This window comes from Aedes aegypti, chromosome 2, assembly GCF_002204515.2.
Source record: "Aedes aegypti strain LVP_AGWG chromosome 2, AaegL5.0 Primary Assembly, whole genome shotgun sequence".
Lineage (NCBI taxonomy): Eukaryota > Metazoa > Arthropoda > Insecta > Diptera > Culicidae > Aedes > Aedes aegypti.
The window spans coordinates 135,321,158-135,340,783 of record NC_035108.1 but is presented as its reverse complement, the minus strand read 5'-3'; the positions used below and the strand labels follow the sequence as shown (position 1 = coordinate 135,340,783).

General features: G+C 39.7%; 2 protein-coding genes across 11 annotated transcripts in view; one reads left to right on the top strand and one right to left on the bottom strand.

Annotated features, from left to right (window-relative positions):
- Positions 1–10,968, top strand: part of LOC5569173 (mucin-5AC) — a 122,509-nt gene extending 111,541 nt beyond the window's left edge. The window contains exon 3 of the mRNA XM_021842484.1: positions 10,421–10,968. Coding sequence (XP_021698176.1) covers positions 10,421–10,581 — 161 coding nt within the window. The 3' untranslated portion in view covers positions 10,582–10,968. The remainder of the gene's footprint in view (positions 1–10,420) is intronic.
- The window catches only part of LOC5577718 (high affinity cAMP-specific and IBMX-insensitive 3',5'-cyclic phosphodiesterase 8), a 730,891-nt gene that overhangs the window by 292,014 nt on the left and 419,251 nt on the right, over positions 1–19,626 (bottom strand). The gene's annotated exons all lie outside the window — the stretch shown is intronic.

The following is a 19,626-nucleotide window of genomic DNA, read 5'->3' as shown; positions in this document are numbered from 1 at the left end:
TCACTAGTATTCCAAGATACACAAATTCTTTCACCACTTCAATTTTTTTCAAAAACCAGCACCATTTCGCTACCACTAACACGTCTGGACCCACGTTGACCACCAGCTTTCATGTACTTCGTTTCTGCGTTATTGATCGTTAGTCTGTCTCCCTCTTGAATGGTACGAACACCTGTTGTGTGTGTGATAATGGTACCGCTTCTTTGCACACTGGCTCTCCTGATAGCACCTTCAAGCGCTATGTTGAACAGCAATATAGAAAGAGCGTCACCCTGTTTCAATCCATCTAAGGCTACGAACGATGACGAAATCTCGTCTCACACATGATTTCGATCCATCAATCGTTGCACGAATCAGTCTAATCAGCTTCGCCGGAATGCCATGTTCAGATGATGAGTTTGCTAGTTGTACTTCCTGAATTTATCTAGGATTTCACGCAGGGTAAAAATTTGATCCATCGTTGATCGGTCCTCTCAAAAACCAGCCTGGTATTCGCCGACAGTGGACTCTTCATGCGGTCTCAATCAGTTGAACAGATTTCCAGACATGATTTTGTACGCCGAATTAAGGAGTATTATCCCTCGGGAATTGGCGTACTCCAGTCAATGCTCTTTCTTGAGACCATCCAACCAACTAGTAGACATTTGTTCTTCCTCTTGTATCCTCGAAATGATGCAGTGAAGTAGTTCGTGCAGCTGCTGACTTCCGTGTTTGAAGAGTTTGGCCAGGAGTTCGTCCTTCCCAGCACCCTTGTTGTTTTACAGCCCTATTATTAGGCTTTCTTAAGGACATTATAAACCGAAGCCAAAAATGGCTTCCGATATGGCACCTACAGCACCGCGCCCACTTCCTACCCTCTGACTATGCATCCGATAAGGATGTGAGGAATCCGGGCGTTAGATTTCATTTTTCATCGTCCTTACCTTGATGTTGCGATGTAAAACTGCTACTACTTGCTCTTATATCCACATTTTACCCATCGAAATATAGGTTTTGCTCTATTTATCACTATTTATCTAATTCGTGCATTTTTAGAATTCCTGATGAAATACTTCTTCTTGCATATTCTTCTTCCAATCTTCTCAACACCCACTTTGGCACCATATTATTTAAAGCAATTTCACACTCTTTGGCAGGAGAAAAACTGATATAAACATAATCACAACACTACTATTCCACCAAATTTGTTTTTGAAGATGCAAAACTCGCGGGAAAATCTAGCGAATTGCGTTGAACTGACTTTAAATTATCAACTCCAACTTTACTTTTGCGAAATGGAAACATTCGCGGCGGCAACTATTTGCTATCGTGCATCGCAGTAGTTTGGTGGCTTTCAAAGCAGTGGTGCCAAAATCATTTCTAAATATTTTCAACAAAACATGTAATTTCGTTCAAATTTTGAGTCATAATTCCTATTTATTCCTATTTAATTAATCGTTCAATCAAGAACACTCGTTTGAATTTCAACAAACTGGATAGAAATATATTGTTAGTATTTGCAACGCATGTTTTGATTACATTTGAATGATTCAAAATATTCAAAATGAGATATTCGCAACACTGCTATGTGGCCCAGAGAAAGCAATGAAAGAAAACAATAAGCATTGATTTTAAGTATTGGAATCATTTTTTAATAATTGCTCCGTCCAAAAATCGAAGAGAAAACAAGCGGCCTTAAAATCTGCCATAGTTATTCATATTGCTAATTCAATGGCACGTTATAACAGTTACCTGGAATAAAATATTTTTACTTTTAAAAGATCCTTCCTCCAAAATGAATAGGAAACGATGGTTCAGTTCTGCTAGGTGATTTGATCGAACCACAAATCAAAACAAACTTTGACAGTTGGTTTGTTACACCTGTATTTGTGATTGAACTTTCTTCGCACCAATATCATCACTATATGAAAAATATGTGTTTTACAAACACTTATGCAATTTTTCCTCTGGCTTCCATCTATAATGTCCTTAACCACATCTAGCGTTGGAGCTTCCACAGATGATGATGATGACGTTGAGCTCCCTTTGACGGCAGCTGCGAGCGCGCACGTCACTCATGAGTGATCGTTGACATCAGTGAGTAACCGCGCACTGCTCAGATGGATTGGATGCTGCTGGTGATGATGTTGCTCCCGCATTTGACGTTTCTCCTTAGGCTCCTTGCTGTAGGGGACAGTGGGGCAATTTTGCTACCGGAGTAGTCGATTCGGGCGCGAACATACTCACCCCGGGCTGGCAAGCACTCGTATTGAATCACTGGCATACTGATTTCGATTTCCCATCGTCCAGTCGGAGATCTCCACATGGATTCGCTGAGTTACACACCAGGTTTGTGCATTTTCGAGCTGATACAAGAATCGCCACGATTCACTTTGCGGCTTCGCAGCATAACACAACTGGTCCATTGGTTGCATGTTGTAGGATGTCCTTCACTCGATGGAATGTAGCGGGACTCTTCTTCATTCGTCCGTTAGTGTCTCCGCTCGTTTCTTCCTGATGACGATGATCGAGAGCTGTAAGACGCAAGCCATTGCTACTCAATGCCAGGCTTCCTGAGTTGGTGTCCTTCTTGGCAGTTGGACTATTGGAATTGCTTGGAAGAAGTCGTATCGTTGTTCAGCAGCCTCAGTCCAAACGGCAGGCTGCTTGATCGGTTCAGGGAGATACAGGTTGAGACATCCCTTTTGTTGGTTAACCTGCATTAGCCAGTTGAACAATCTAGTGTGCTCTGCAGATTTCGGATGGCTCGCATGAGTCGCAGGCTGAGAGAGACTTGCGAAGAGGAAAAATATCAACGTCATATGCAGCCCAGATTCCCCTCTCACGAAACGTCAAATGCAGCCCACCGTTTTTATGGCTGAAAAAGTGAAAAGTATTGTGTTCAAAGTAAACTGTTATTAAAAACCTCAGTCAGCGGAGCAGTTTTTTTCAAAGTTGCTGATAAATCTAAGCAGAAGATTAATTATTTCTAATGTCTACTACGTTTGCTGGCATGAAATTTTACTTAAACTGCTATTTATGATTCGATGTGATGCAAACTCAATTATTTTCTTCTGAGAGGTACATATGAGGGTTTGATCGGCTTGCGCATAATTGGTATAAACACAAAGGGGAATAAGAAAAAAACTCAGCAATCACAGAAAAAGAAGACCGTCTTCGCGTGTCTCGTCTCAGGTCGCAGGTGGTGGTTTTGTGTGCCCATTCCTTTGGTCTTTGGTTAATGGTGACTCGGTACCTCATCCACAGCGCAATTCCTTTCCAAGAAAGCGACAGGTTTGGAAGTGTCAGCATTCAAATCCATATTTTTTAAAGTAGGGCACTTCTTTCCGATTCTTTCCTCTACATCGAATCCCGAATGAGTGAAGAACATCAGCTGAGCGAGCTTCATTAGGTTGGTAGCTGTCCAATATACCGTGGCTTTACATACGACACCCTAGAGTGCTCTTCTGAAATGGGCTGCATTTGGTTGGTATTGGTGACAGTGCCTTCACTCGGATTTCCATTAGATGCCAGGTAACACTTGTCACAATCGAGCTCCACCAGTTCAGCAGATGTAACCTCATGAAGACTCTGGGGCGGACAGAATTAATCAGAAAGTTCCTCCCGAACAGACTCTGATACATCGTTGGCAGCAGGAGACTCGTTGGTAACCATATCTGAATAGATTGGCACCATTTCGTACTACTTGGGTCTGCTGTACTGTCTCGGGGTGAAGTTCATTTTATCGATGGAAGTCGCAATGTGGAAGGGCTGGATCATACTGGACGGGCCACAGAGCTCAATCAAAGTGGACTCTTCATTCACCATGGTTGCAGTCATCACAGTCTCAACGTATGAATGGCATGATTGCTCTTCTCTGGAATGCACGGACTGCTCCTTGGTAGCGGGTCCCACTTGGTTGGCACATGTCACTCCACCTGTTTGGCTATTCGGACGCCTCCTCTCGAGTCGACTCCTGACGGTGTTCAAGGACGTCGCAGTGCGCCGTTTCGGTGAATCGGAGAATACTTGCTCCTCTTGAGCTTTCTTCGGTTCGATGTCCGTCTCGAACGCATGAGTGTGTCGGCACTGTATGACTTGGCGACCTCTTCTTCGTTGAGCTCTGGCAGACGATGAATCCGGGATGCCTTTGGAAGTCGGGATACTTCACTAGCATGGAACTTGGCTGCTCGAGCAGGTGTCACTGCTTTCCTCAGAACATCTACGTAAGACGTATTGGAGCACTCTCTCTGAGCAGAGTCCGCCTGGTAACAATTACGGATCCTATCCGAAAATCGATTTTCGCTTTCTGTAAATTCGATGAACGTGCGCACGCTGGACGAGTTGCTGCGGATTCTACTCACAGCAGCAAAGTACGGCGTGTTTCCACTCTCTGACTCACGAGCTCTCTCTGAGCGTACTCTGACAGCAGTCTAACTCGCGATTCGCCTGGTGAATGGTACGGGGTTCCAGTGCGGTACAGTTGCTTCCTGCTGGACAGAGGAGAGTGCTTGGACTCTATTTGATTTTCAGTTGTTACAAAGTGATGTGGCGTTTTCAAGCTGGACATGTCGTGTCCATACTCTGACCGCTGCCTATTTTGGAAACTTTCCAAAACTAGGCATTCACTCTCGACCATTACTAACTTACCAGCCAGGCTCGCATCTAGCTACTCAATCCTAAGCAGTCCTTCGGTGTGAAGCTCATCATCCGTATTTGCAGCTCATCATGATCCTTGTACTACGTCGTTGGAATCCGTTCCAGAATCTCCTGATGAAGGTTGATGTACTCTCGATAATACATATCCAGCTTTTTCTAGTAGGCTCGCAGAAGTGATGATCTCGTCTTGGATAGGTAATCTTTCACCTCCTCCAGGCTGCGAATGATGTACGTGACGTTTCGGATGACTTGGTCATGTAGATGGATAAGTTTCTGTACCTCATCCATCTCGACGAGTAGCTCATGGAATAGATCAATAAGGATTCCTCAGCTAGTCATCTTGTTGACCAGCAGGAATAAGGGAGCCACTTGTAGTACACGCCTTATTGTCCAGGGGACGGGGTCTGCGTCTACTGATACCCTCGTTGATCAGCAGAAGGGTTCGCTGTTACCGATTGCTTCGTTGACCGGTAGATGATTCTCCCTTCGTTGGTATCCTTGAAGGCAACAAGAATGTCACGCTTCGTACCTACCCGACTAGAGGCTTGTAACAAAAATATAATAAAATTTTATCAGAATATGATATGCATATCATATTATGATATAATTTTGTTGGGCTCCGTTATCCATAGAACATATTAAAATAGGAATATAACATAATGTGTTTTATTTCCCTTTAAAATATTTTTTTGTTCATTTTTAACAACTTTATAACAAAATAATGGGATAGTTATGCATTTCAATAATATACAATATTATCGTATATCGAACAGTATTATAATTTTGATACTTTGTATCAAACATTATAACTTGGTTTGATATCTTTTTGATAGAATTAATTTTGTTATGTTTATGTTACTATTCATACACTTTTTGTTATAATTTTAGTTATTTTAACAACATCCTGCATTAAGTTTGTAACAACCTATGTTCGAAAAAAACTTATAACATAATAACATATGCTGATATAATTTTGTTATGTTCCCTTAGTAGGGTATCCTCTCGCTTATTGGCGGAATTTCCTCGACTGGTAGCCTCTTTGACCAGTATAGAGCGGTGATACTACCAATCAACTCGTTGATCGGCGTTGAACTGGAAATTTTCGACTGGTCACTCTTTGACCAGGGAGAACGGATGCTTCTACTGTTTGCCTCGTTGACCAGTGACAGGCTTCGACGGTACCGATCCTCTCGCTGATCGGTATGAACCTCTCACGATCAGTTGTGCATATATTCCACACTCTATGGTGTTCTTGACGGCGGCAAGAATCTCACCGTTGGCACCAATCGTCACGTTTATCGGCGGGGATTCCTCGGTTGGTCGCCTCGATGACCAGGGAGGAGCAGAAATAAGACCGATCGACTCCTTAATTGGCGGGATTTTCCCGGATGATCGTCTCGTTGAACAGCGAGAATGCTTCGATACTGAACCGGGGACTGTAGACCGGTTCTGCTCCACAGGCACGGACGGATCAAATGTTGAGTCGTCGCAGTGCCTCAAGCGGGGATTTTTTTCCTCAGTGAAAGATACAGGGATCCGTTTCGAAGGACCAAATGTTGAGGCGCCGCAGTGCGTCAAGCGGGAATTTCATTCTTGGGCCACCCGTGTGGCATTACTTTTCCACTTAGCACTTTTATTCACTTCTCTGTAACACTATTTAAGTATTAGCCAGCTCGGTTTACTTTACACTACACTTATACTAGCGGGTATACCTACCTTGATACCTTGATGGCTACAGCGTAGCGTCACGCCATTGTCGGGCGTATTGTAGAGCTCCATCGTTGTCGGTCTTGGGCGAAACTTTTCCAGTTGCCCCGAACGTTTAGGGTCGCCAAGTCCTCTTCCACTGCGTACAGCCAGAGTATTCATGGTCTTCCCAGAAGCCGCCGACCACTACCTGGTTCCCTGCTGAATATTATTTTCGCAATTCTTTCTTCCGACATTCGCACTAAGCAACCAGCCCACTGAAGTGTGCCGTATTTGACACGCTTGATAATATTCGCATCTTTGTACACTTAACCCCTCTACCGGCAGCTTCATTTTTTACCGCAAAATTCAAATTCAAATCATTATAATTTTTTGTTTCTCAATATTTTTGCACCATTTTTTCACAAACTCTCAAAAAACTCTTCTTATTTTAGGATCTGTGTCGATATTGGTCATTGGTCATCTGGTTTTGAAGATATTCCTAAATTCCTTGGGGGACCGACCCGTAACTAGAACCTCCCGTTAATTTCTCAGGCTACAGAATTTTTATCGTATTCGGAAATTTATTCTTCAGAACAATACATTGATGAGAGTATGTTGTGAAAAAATGAAGCAATTTGGTGCAGCCGTCTTTAAGTAATGGCCATTTAGATTTCTGGAACCATGCTGGCCAAATACAGATCTTAAAAACTTCAAAAAACATCATATCGTAATTTTCAGATATCTCCAAGAGTACTGAACCGATTTGTACGATTTTTTCAGAGAAGCTACTTCTGGCATTATATAGCCCACATTTTATTTTATTTTTTGATAAATTGACCAAAAACAAAATGGCCTCCAAAGACATGTTATATGGAAAATGTCGGTCCCCAAGGAACATCGGAATATCTTTAAAACCAGATCACCAATAATTAATATCGACGGATTCCTAAATTAGAAGAGTTGTTTGAGAACTTGTGAGAAAATGATGCAAAAATATTGAAAAACAAAAATGTTATAACGATTTAAATATTTATTTTGTGGTAAAAAGTGAAGCTGTCGGTAGAGGGGTTAATATAACTCGTGATTCGTGCGTCTGCGCCACACACCATTTTCAAGTTTCCCACCGAGTATTGTCCGCAGCACTTTACGCTCAAAAACACCGAGAGCTTTCCGGTCTGACTCTTTCAACGTCCACGCTTCGTGCCCGTAGAGAGCCACCTGAATTTTGTTTCCGTTTGCAAGCTGCGGGACCTAAGCCGGTTACGTAGTCCGTAAAAGGCCCTATTTGCAGCCGCAATACGTCTTCTCACTTCGCGAATTTGTTTACCGTTGTCACATGTCACAAATGTTCCAAGGTAAACAAATTCTTAATCAACTTCAAACACATCCCCATCAAACACTACCTCAGCACCGACACCACCATGCCTGACTCTAGCTTTACCTGCAACCATGTACTTCATTTTGGTAGAACTAATGGTCAGGCGTATCCTCGCTGTATCTCTCTTCAGAGGCACGAAGGCCTCTTCCACTGACCTGCGATCGATTCCAATTAGGTATATACCGTCTGCACGCCAGATCTCCTAATAGCACCCTCGAGTGCAATGTTGAACAGTAAATTCGAAAGTGCGTCTCCCTGCTTCAATCCATCTAACGTCACGAACGAGGTTGACACCTCGTCTGCGATCCGAACACTTGATTTTGAACCATCCAGCGTAGCACGTATCAACCTTATTAGTTTCGCCGGAAATCCATTTTCAGACATTTTCGTACGCCGCCTTGGAATCCATGAACAGAGTCTGCAAGTTATACTCCCGGAATTTTTCTAGGATCATTCGCAAGCTAAACATCTAGTCCGTTGTTGACGGGCCTCACAAAACCAGCGAAGTACTCATCGTGCGGTCACAGTCTGTTAAACAAGATGCGCGACAGAATTTTGTACGCCGAATTCAGCAGAGTAATTCCTCTGTAATTGACACACTATGCCCTTTCTTGTAGATGGGACGGATGAGGCCATCCAACCAGCCGGTGGCCAATTCTTCGTCCTCTCATATCTTCAGTAGTACTCGGTGGATCCACTGGCAAAGCTGCTCGCTTGATCTCGTCCTTCCCAGAAGCCTTACAGTTCTTCAGCTCGCTGATAGCCTTTTTAACCTCTCGTATGGTCGGTGGGTCCACAGCTTGATCGTCGTCATCTATGTTCATCCTGTTCCTCGCTGCATTTCCATTTCCCCGTTCAATAATTGCTGAAAGTATTCCTTCCACCTAGCAGCCACCGCCGTTTTATCGCTTAGCAAATTCCCTTCTCGATCATTGCACATGGCGGGCACTGGTAGGTATTGTGCCGCGTACCATTGATTGCATAAAATCCCCGCATATTATTCCAGTTCATGCTTTCTTGAGCTCCAGCTACCACACTTTCTTCGTGCAGCCTTCTCTTTCTGCGGTGGATTCGCCTTTCTTTGGCTCTCGCTGCCCTGTACCACTCTCTGTTCTGTCGGGTACCGGCCACAAGCATACGGCTTCTGGCGACATTCTTCATGTCTGTCACTCTATGGGGCCCTTCATCGAACCAGTCGTTTCGTCTTCGTCGTTGACCAGTGCCAAACACTTCCCACACCGTTGTTGTCTCAGCTTCGTGGATAGGGTCCCACAGGCTGTCGACGTCTCCAGCAACGTTGATTCTTCCCAACTGCTCGTCTAGTTGCTGACGGTACTGCGCAGCTACCCCATCAGTCGACAAGCGTTGTGTATTGAAGCACAGCGTTCTGTTTGTTGTGGAACTCGTGACACTGGATAACCGCGCCCGAATTTCAGCTGATGATAATGATCCGAGTCGGTATTAGGGCCTCGGAAAGCCCTGACCACCAACTGGTGTCACCAGGTGTGTTTGCGGATATTATTTCTTGCGAAGTAGGTACTGCTGATTGCCATCCCTCTATTAGCAGCGAAGGTTACTAGTCGCGGGCCATTTTCATTGGTAACGGAATGAAGGCTTTTCGTTCCAATGACGGGTCGGAAGAAATCTTCTTTCCCGATCTGCGCATTTGCGTCGCCGATGACTATCTTGACGTCTTGTTTTTGGCACTCTCCGTAGGGCTTATCCAGGCTCTCATAGAACTCATCCTTCATGTCATCGAGCTTATCGTTCGTTGGCGCATTTATGCTGATCAGGCTGTAGTTGAAGAACTTGCCCTTCATTCTCAACACACAGATTCGGTCGCTTACCGGTTTCCACCGAATAATTCGCTTCATCTGCTTCCCAATCACTATGAAGCCAACTCCACGTTCTGCTCTGTCGCCACCGCTGTTTTAAAGCAAGGTCTAGCACAAATCGCAAATTGAAATAAAAAAAAACACGTGGAAATCACGAACAAATCAAGTAATGTCATAAGAAACGATGAATATAATTGAATACGAATAACATGATACATTACACAATTACTTCGATGAAACATGTTACGATAATTCCAGCGATAATATTAAGAATGATAAATTTCTGGGCTCCGATTTTGAAATCATTACTCTTTAGAACAGAATCTTGATTTTTCAATCAGTTTCAGTAGCTGACTTGTTTGCTTAGTTTTGAACTGAAAGCTGGTTTAGTGCTAACAACCAGGCTTCCTAATCGTAAGATCGAAAATTCGATCCCTGGTCAAACCATTTTTGTTTGAAGATTTTACAGATTGTTTTGTGAATTTTCACCGAACGTTAGCTGTTGAGATTACGGTGAACTTTCCCAAGAAAACTGCGAAATAATTTAAGTGTGCAACAATTTGAAAAACTACGTATAAGGGAAACATCATGTACAATATTAGAAATTAGTAGATCATTTGCAATAACCCAAGTAGTAAAAATCTTAAGCAATGACGTTGTCAAAATTTTCTTCTGCTCCTCTCTTTGCTCTATACTTTCCAAGAACTAACCAAATTTATCTTTCTTCTCAAATTAACCAAACCCCGAATCATCGACTTTAATAACCTTTTCTCTGTTTTTTATCACTTTCTTTCTCATATTATCGCACAACTGGCGCGTCGCCGGATTTGTTCTTTTCTTCCCCAAACCACACACAACACCCCCATTCTTCTCTTCCCAGTGAACGATCTGGTGGAACACAAATCGAAACTGCACCGAGCAACGCTAAGTTTGGCCAAGCTGAAGCACCGAAAGTACGTCCGACAGAAAACTTTTACCCGGGCGCCATTTCAGCCCACTTCATCTAGATCCGGCAGCAGCATCAACTACGAATCGGCGTGATGCCCCTCAACAAGACTATTAGCTACTTTTAGGCAACAGCAGCAATATCCGAACAGCCAAAGCCAACTCCAGAATCATTCAATTCCGCATATTGTGTAGAGATAGACGTAGGTTACGAAACGGGGGAAGCGTGCGATAGACAGTGAGGTGGTCCATTTTTGTATGAAAAATTTTATTTGTGAAAACCTTGAGTTACAACCCCCATTTTTTTGTGTTTCTCAATGTTGATTCCACCGTTAGCGCTATCCTGTATGTGAGATGTGACGCTAGCGGATGAGTGTAGAAAAATCAATTGACTGCTGACCATGGAAGAGAAACGAACGTCGCGAGCAGTGCTGCTCAGACTCATTTCCCCGAAAATAACATTTTCCGAACTCCGAAGCCACGAACTACTACAACTATGCTCTATCCACCTAAGATAGAAAAGCAGATGGTTAAGCTTGAGTACTGCACACAAAATCGATCAATTTTGATCCCAGAGAGCCATTCAAGTTTCGGTGAAATGAAATGAGTGAGTGAGTGAGTGCGAATCATTTCACCGAAACTTGAATTGCGGCCCACCGAGATCGAAACTGTCGGATCCCATGTGCAACACTCAAGCCCAACCACCTCCCCCTCCATCTCAGGAATACAACGCACAGTAATAACAGTTCATGGCTTCACAATTCGACTTTCGGAGAAATTAGTCTGGTCGCGAGAAGTGTCGAATGTTCACAACACTGAACCGAATTACTAAAGACTTTCAGTGTATTGCAGTCTCTTCTTAACTGACTGGATAATCTTTGAATCAAAAATGTCAGAAATCCTTTAGAAACGCCATCCATGATCACAAATGTAATTAGAATCTTTTTTCCTATATATTTGCTCAATTTGCCCCAAGTTTGACTACTGGGGTTCCAAATAAACAAATTTAGGGGTTGTAACATAAGGTTTTTGCGGTTTGATCATTCTGGGCCACCCTAATGGATAGCTCCGCTACCGCCCAAGTCAGGAAACTCCCAAAACCCAGAGAATAGCCAGCAAGCAAGCCACCCCGAATGCGAGCCAGGACTCGGTTTAGTTAGTATTTTAATTTAGAACAAGTGTAGTTTTCGTTTTAAAAACAGGAACCAAGCCAGGCCGTTCTAGAGCTAAGAAAAGTCGACCAGCAGTTAGCACGACGCGACGCAGTTGAGTAGAAGGCGAGAGGGAGTCGTCGATTCGTCAGTCTCTTTTCTGCAGAGATTGATTGAAATTACGCGCTTTCCTGGTAGACATATGTGTGTGTGTGTGTGCTGCTGGGAAAGCGAATCTCACTGCACCTTTCGAAATGTGCGGGCATATTAGAGTGTATTTATTTTAGATTGTGTAACTTAGACGTTAGTTTAGTGTAATTGAACTGAAGGTGGGGAGGAATTTGGTGGATGAGTGATAAGGTGTAGAATCAAACCATCTCATGGGAAATTGTAATACTTCATTGGACAATGAATCTTCTTGAACACTAATTTCACTATGCATTAACACAATATTGATCGAAAGTGACTTTAATAAAAAAAGAGAATTTCAGACATGTTTGCATTCAAAGTAAAATTTATTCAGAATTTGTCGACAGATTTCATTTTTTTTTTCTTATATGATGAATTTCCAACTCTTCGAAGATTTTTTTCGTACTTCCAGACTGTAAATCTTCATAGAAATGTTTCCACAACCTTTCCAATGCGGCTTGTATTAACAAAGAAGATTCTTTAGAACTTCCGAGAACATTTTAGGAGCCTTACAGGAAAGTATTGATGTGCTCTCAAAACATTTTTGGTATTCCAAAGAATCTCTTGAAGGTCACTGGTAATATCCGATTAGGAAGTACTCAATAAACAGAACAGTGTTGCCATCTCAAATTAGGATTTGACCATTTGGACAATTCCTGAAATCATACTTCACCTCAGGATCTGTATTTTGATGTTTAGCCACCTACCTTGGGTGATATTCCCATCAATCTATCCGATTCCTTGCATATTTAAACTCAATCAGTGCTCACCATTTGACCAAACTGTGATTTGAAACCTCACCCGCCCCACTCATCAATCAATTCCCTCAACGACGACCTTCAGTGTGATGCAACCGAGTGAAAGACTTATACCAGGGGGAGCAAGTGGCAATCGATTATACCTGCCAGTAGTAGTAGTAGTAGTAGTATAGGACCCCAAGTGGGTAACCAGAAGATTGTTGTTAATGAGTGCTTCCATGATTCGCGTCAACGACGACGGTGAGATGATAATGAATCGGTAATGATGATGAATGTTGCGGTTTGAATGAGCATCACGCCGCTGCTATATAGATCAGTAGTTATAGGTTAACTACATCAATGTAATTCTAGAGCCCATTTCCCCATAATTTCCCCCATCTGTGTATAGCACTCGTTCACTCAATCACTTCCTATTTTCTTACATTAGCGTCATAAGATGAACAGTAGAAGATTATCGTTTAGCCGAGTTTCATTATTTTAAATAAAAAGTGTTCGAAAACAAAGATATAAGTTTTACTGTACATATTTGATTCGTAATTATACTATGACTAATACTCTTTCATGAGTAGTTGATATACCACATTTACATAAACACTGAAAGAACGATCAAAACGATGTTCAAAACACAACAATTTTTTGACTTAGATATTCGTTTATCCGAGCCGTACTTAATCTTTGGGCTGTCGCGCTGTTGTACTTTGTACAACAGCTGTGGTTTAAATGCTATCATCTTACAACAAAGATATCTATCGACACCAAACCAACATGTATTCCTCAAGAATCTTCTAAGTGGCACTAGTGTGCATGAAACTTTTTATAGTTAGCAGATGCCTCAGGAGCCTGTCCGTTTAGAAAGATGGCGTTTTCGACAAAGTTGTCCAGGTACTCAAGGGAAATCATTATTCGAGCATGTTGATTCAAAATTTTGCCACCAGGCAGCGCAAGTGATAATGAAACTTTTGTTTTACAGATATCTCATGAGCTTGACCACTTAGAAAGATAGCAATACAAAAGTTTCATGCTCACTAGCACCGTCTAGTAGCAAAATCTCGAATTTCTTGGCTCAAATAATGATATTTCTTGAGCTGCTGAACAACTTCGCCGAAGACGCCACCTTTCAAACTGGTCAGACTCCTGTGATATTTACAAAACAAAACTTTCATGCATACTAGCACTGCCTGGTGGCGGAATTCCGAAACAGAATAATTACCGCATGTCCACCTTTGATCTGCTAAACAACTTTGTCGAAAATAGTTTTTAGATATTTATTCTAAATCGCGAGGTATTTCATGTTGAACATGGAAAACAAAGGGTGTTGTACAAATGTCAACGCGCGACTACTCGAGTTACAAAAATTTGCGCGACATCCAAAAGGTTAAGCTAAGTTTTCCATTAATTTCTGCATTTTCAAGAGTAATTTTCATAAAGCGTTGAAAAGCAGTAAACGTGAAGTCTCGTTTTCGAACAAAATCAATAAGAGTCTACTTGTTTCAAACCCACAACAGTAAAGTTTGCTCTAATGGATCAAACTCACCGCGTCAATACAAAGTCACCGCCGTATCTGGGATTTAACATAGTGACAGCCGACACGAATGGAACCGTTTGGTGTAAAGTGTCGTAAATAAACAAAAAAACATAGCGACAGCATTGCTATTCTATCAAACACACACGACTACGTTGGCGCTATCTGTTGTCCTCATAGCGGCCGATTTGGTTATTTTAATGATCAAATTAAGAGATGGGCAAAACGGTTCATTGTAGTGAACGGATCCGATCGGAATCACTCATTTTAGTGAACCGGATCTTTTGAACGGTTCAGTGGCTTCTAGGAAAAGCGTACTGAACCGAGCGAACAGAAAAAAAGAGATTGGTTCACTCCCTACCCAAGTAGCACACGAAACATCTTCCAAAGAGATGCTTTTCAAAAATGGTTTCAATTGCGTATCAATAAAAGCATCTGTAACTTACATGATTCTAGTTCGGTTGCATATCAATATCAATGCTCATAAAGTTTCATTTTCGATCCAATGAACATGCATTTCACTTCTTGTTTGACGTTCAACATTTTTGAAACGACAAGATTTGCTGCAAATGTCCTTTGCAAATAGCAATGAAGTCAAGTTTGTCAAAGTGTTTCCAGCAACTTTTCAAATGTTATGTTTCAACTTACTTTCATTTAAAGCATCCGCAACATGCATTCAATTTTCGTTTCCATACCCACAACTCAAGAAGATTCATCCCAGTTGCGACCAAGTTGCACTAAACTACGTGTATGACAGCTAGAAGTTTGTTTGTTTGAATCGAGTTGCAATATGGTTGAATTGCTTACGTATCATCTAACAACGAAAACATGTTCTAGCAACAGTTCGTTTGTTTGAATGGTGTTTCTCATATGTTGCGCAGAAGTTTTTGCAAAAAGTTTAGATTATTTCAGGCGTGTTCTAATTTCGACAGTAATGAACTTGTATTCCGAAGGGTGCAGTAAAGATATAATCAACAAGCTTTAATTAATGGTCGCTTTTATAGTGCATTGGCAAAGCAATTATTCGAAGAGCTGGTGGAGTAGTGAGTAGAGGAGAAGTTTGGTGATCTTGAGGTCGGAAGTTTGGTTCTCGTTCATATTTTTTTTTCATTTTTTTTTCTCTCAAGTATTTTGCCACAAATAAACAATTTCGATATAACTTAAATATGTTGCAAACAGACTCCACCTCTTGCGCTTTTTGCGTTGCTATTCAGTGCAATTGAAAGTAATATTTTCAACCATTGACAACTTGGATTAGTTTCAAGAGGTTATTTTATACTTGAGTTGAAACAAACTGTGCTGTTTGGGTATTGCGCGACATGCGCGGTACCTTTCGTATCTTTTGTTCTCTCATTCTTCGTATACTTCTACCCAGAAACTCACTAGTGGGCACTTTTTTCCTTTATCTTTCAGCTATCTGTATGCAAGCTGAGAGAGAGGAGCAGCAGCAAACTGTGTTTGCATGTGTAGCGAGGCGCGCAAAGCAAGGCACGTGTCAATCGTTATAGTAAAGCCGAGAAACGAACGAAGGCGAATAGGGGGAAAGAATCGATTCATTATTTTTCCGGGTCACTTTTCGACTGATCCTTGCGCATCGAATGAACTGACTCTTGATAAAAAAGAGCCACAGATCACTCGTTCTTTTGAGTGATCCAGATCTTTTGAACGGTTCCGTTCCTTTTTGCTCAACTTTAACTCGAACAGTTGTTGGCAGCACCCTCTCAAATTTCAATGAAATTTTCTATATGTGTGGACCTTGAGAAAATGAGCCACCTTGTATACCTTGTTTTTCCTAAATTTATCTAGAATATCATTGAAAAGCAAGTTCTCCTAACAAAAAAAAACTTGTCCTAAGTAAATTTTTACCGTATCATTTTCCAACAAAATTAAACAAGTGAAAGTCACAATCATTTCAGAACTCAATGGAGCTCGATAGTCAAGTCAATTTTATCTAAACAGTTTTTTTATAAATTATCGAGAGTTCCGTATAAAAATTGTCTCATCTGTGTCATACACTAAGGAAAAATATTTTCAAAATATAAAGTCGATTTGAAAAAAAGCGGCCTTTTTTATTTTAATGAAATTTTGTTTCAAGATAGGTAATTGTGTTAACCATCAACCGACCATACATCGTGAGATGGCCACTCTAAAAGAAAAAAAAAACAAATGAAAACTTTTCTTGTCCTAAATGATTTTTTACAAGAATAATAAAATTGACATCAACAAAACATACATGACTGTCATTATTGTATATTCGTGGTCAAGAAACGACTGACAATCCATGTTTCAGCCTCTTTTAATAACAATTTGTGGCATACTTTGAAATGCTTTGTTGAAAATTCCAATCCAAGATCTTAGTACAAGAATGTTTAGTTATTGTTAAGTCACCATTGTAACAGTTTACGTTAAAAAAACATTGTTTTGACATTTTTCACTCAATCATTGATTAACTCATTGATCTAAATGTTTCAGTAAGAACAAATAAAATCAACCTTCCAAACTCAAAATCCGTCGAATACCATGTATACTATACTCTGTAACATCTGTTATTTTTTGATATAATATGCAATTTCATTTTGACTTTTGAATAACATTAAAACTTATTTTTTTATGTTTTCCCCCATCAGAGTTATTCACAATCAAAGTAGGCATGTTTTTCGACAAAATGAATAATATCTCCCAAGTGCAAAGAGATAACGATTTTCTATCATTACGCAGTTTTGGTACATCTTAAAGTGTTTAATAAACGACTTTGATGAGATATTAGAATTAAAAACCATAGAGCCAGAAAACCAGTTTTGTTTGGGTCACCCTATGCCACCGTAGGAAAAAAAGCTAGAAATCGATCAGTTTAAAAAATGTTTCTCTACAAAGTTGCTTCAAATTCAACGGTCTACAACTTTCCTGAAGCATGTATACTATAACTTCTACCTATAAGAAATTTAGTTACGAAACGGTGTAACTGAAAATGTGGACCACTCTAATTTTGAATAGCAGCAAACAAAGGGCCTAAGTAATACAAACAACTTTGTAAAACACCGTTTTCGTCTAATGGTTTATTCGAGAGCTCAAAATGTATCATTCCGTGTAAAACTGATTCCTCGACCACTGTGCCGTTTTGCCAGGAAAACAAAATGAAAATGATGATAAAATCACAAAAATGATAAACAAAAGTGTATTTTTTTCAAATGATCTAAATATTCATCAACAGTTTCAGTTGAAAAATATAACTGAATTTAATACTGCCATAGTCTGTCCGACTGGCGTAAGCGCCATTTTAATTTTAGGCTCATTTCGCAATATATCTGCAGAAGTTATGAAAATATAATAATTATTCAGGATGGGGTGCTCATTACCATTTTGGAGGATAGTTTCCTAAATCTGTTCAATGGTTCATGCTTGATAGTCCAAAATGTGCTGGAAAATAAAATGGTGCTCACCTCACTCAATCAGATTACGACAGAATAGTAAAACAAATTTTACAATAAATTATAGAATATGGTTTTCAAAAATTCATGGTCGTATTACCAAATAAATTTCTCCTTCTTCGTTCGTAGATAACGTAGTTGGGCATTTCATAAGATTCGACTGTGCACTTAATTCTTTACAACAGTGCTGCCAGGAAAATAAAAGGATACCGTAAATTCGGGTGAAATTGATCACCATGACACACGATTTTATATCTTACTAATGAGCACGAAAAACAAAGCAACCTATAGTAAATGATCTTTATGTGTCTCAACGATTGTCAAATTGTGTGTTGTTAAGTTTTTGGTGTTAAAAATTTTTATTTTTATGAAAATGATGGAAAATTCCATAATCCTGTTCGGTGTGGTATTGGCAGACATCAATTAACTTCTAGTTTTAAACAGAGATTTGGACATGTTGTCAATCTGAAAGATTGTAAGGATGCTTGAAATATATCCCCAAAACAGATTTCATCATCGAAATTCATACTAATTTGCTCATTTTGATGAAATTTTTTTATAGATATCAGAAGATTCCTTAGGAAATTGCCAACATTAAGGCGTATTCTGCGGTATTCTTGAAATTCAATTGTTTATTATTTCCATATATCTTGCAATGTTAAGAATTTGACAGATATACTTGGGTTCAGGGAGCCCAAATTAATAAAGTAAAGTTGTTTTACAGCTTAACAAAAATCGTTTTACAAGTAATTATTATTAATGGCAGGGCTTCGTGGCCGTACGGTTAGTGTTACCAAGCATTTAGCCGCATCGAGTCAAGGAGTGTGGGTCAGATTTCCGCTTCAGTCCGGAAAACTTTTCGTCAGGAATGTATTTCGATTGTGCCACTGGGCGTTGCATGCTAGTCCGTTGTCTAGTGTGGGCAAATCGTCCACTGGAAGCATTAACGTGTCGGTGTCTTTGAAAAAAAATCAATTTCACCCTGCAATAAGATCTTTTGATTTTTTTTTTTTATTTTAAAGACGATTTTCATAATAGGAATCAGACATGCAAAATAGTGAAATTGTATTATAAAATTACAAAACGTTGGACGAATTTGGATTTTGTTTTGATATCAATAAACCAAACTTCCAATTTTTTTATAAGAAACTTTATAGACAAAACATCGTGAATTTTTAATTATATTGAATGCAATTCATCATTTTGCTTCATGTACTGGCAGTTTTTGAGGATTTGTTGCAAAATTTAAAAAAAAAATGGTCGACAAATTCCGTATAAAATCAGTCAGTCACAGAACTCGACTATCATCGATTTGCAGTAAATTTTGCACATGTTTCCATGTGTTGTGGAGTAAGTGTTTTCCACAAAAGAATCGATCCTTTTGACTCAAGAATAACTTTTGAATATGGTCTATGCGTTTTGGCATGCAATTTTTTTGAAAAAAAAAAATAAATAAAGATACTTGTTCCGAAACTGTTTATTTCGAAGAAAAGTTTGGATCATCTTATTATTTAATTAATGATTTTTTGCTTTAAATTTGAAATAACTTGAGAATGGCTACTACTAGAGAGGTAATCGTGAGACTCATTATGGTTCAGAGTAATTTTAATATTTTCATTTTATCATCAAAACGTAATTGTTTTGACAAAAAAAAAAAAAGAACAATATTTTGAAAATTAAAAAAAAATTGGAATTTTTGTATAATTTAAAATTTAAGTTTTAATTTTTCATTAAAGAACAAATATTTTTTTCAGTGCATATAATTCTTGTAGTTCGGTTAACTACAACTTCTTTATAAGTAAAATATTTTTCTCTATAATCAATATTATCAAAACTAGAATTTTTCAAATAAATTTCAGGCAAAAACTGGTAGGCTATTTACAAAAGTTATTGTTGAGTTAAAATATTTTATCTGTGAAAATCACTTATTCTACCATACTGAAACCATGTGTAAAATTTATTGCAAATCGAAGACTGTTTAGTACAATGTTTTATTTTTTCTACTCATTCTGTATGAAATTTGTCTTTAGTTATTTTATACCATGAAATATAGATGATATAGGTCCTGACAATCTGGCAACTCTACTTTGCTT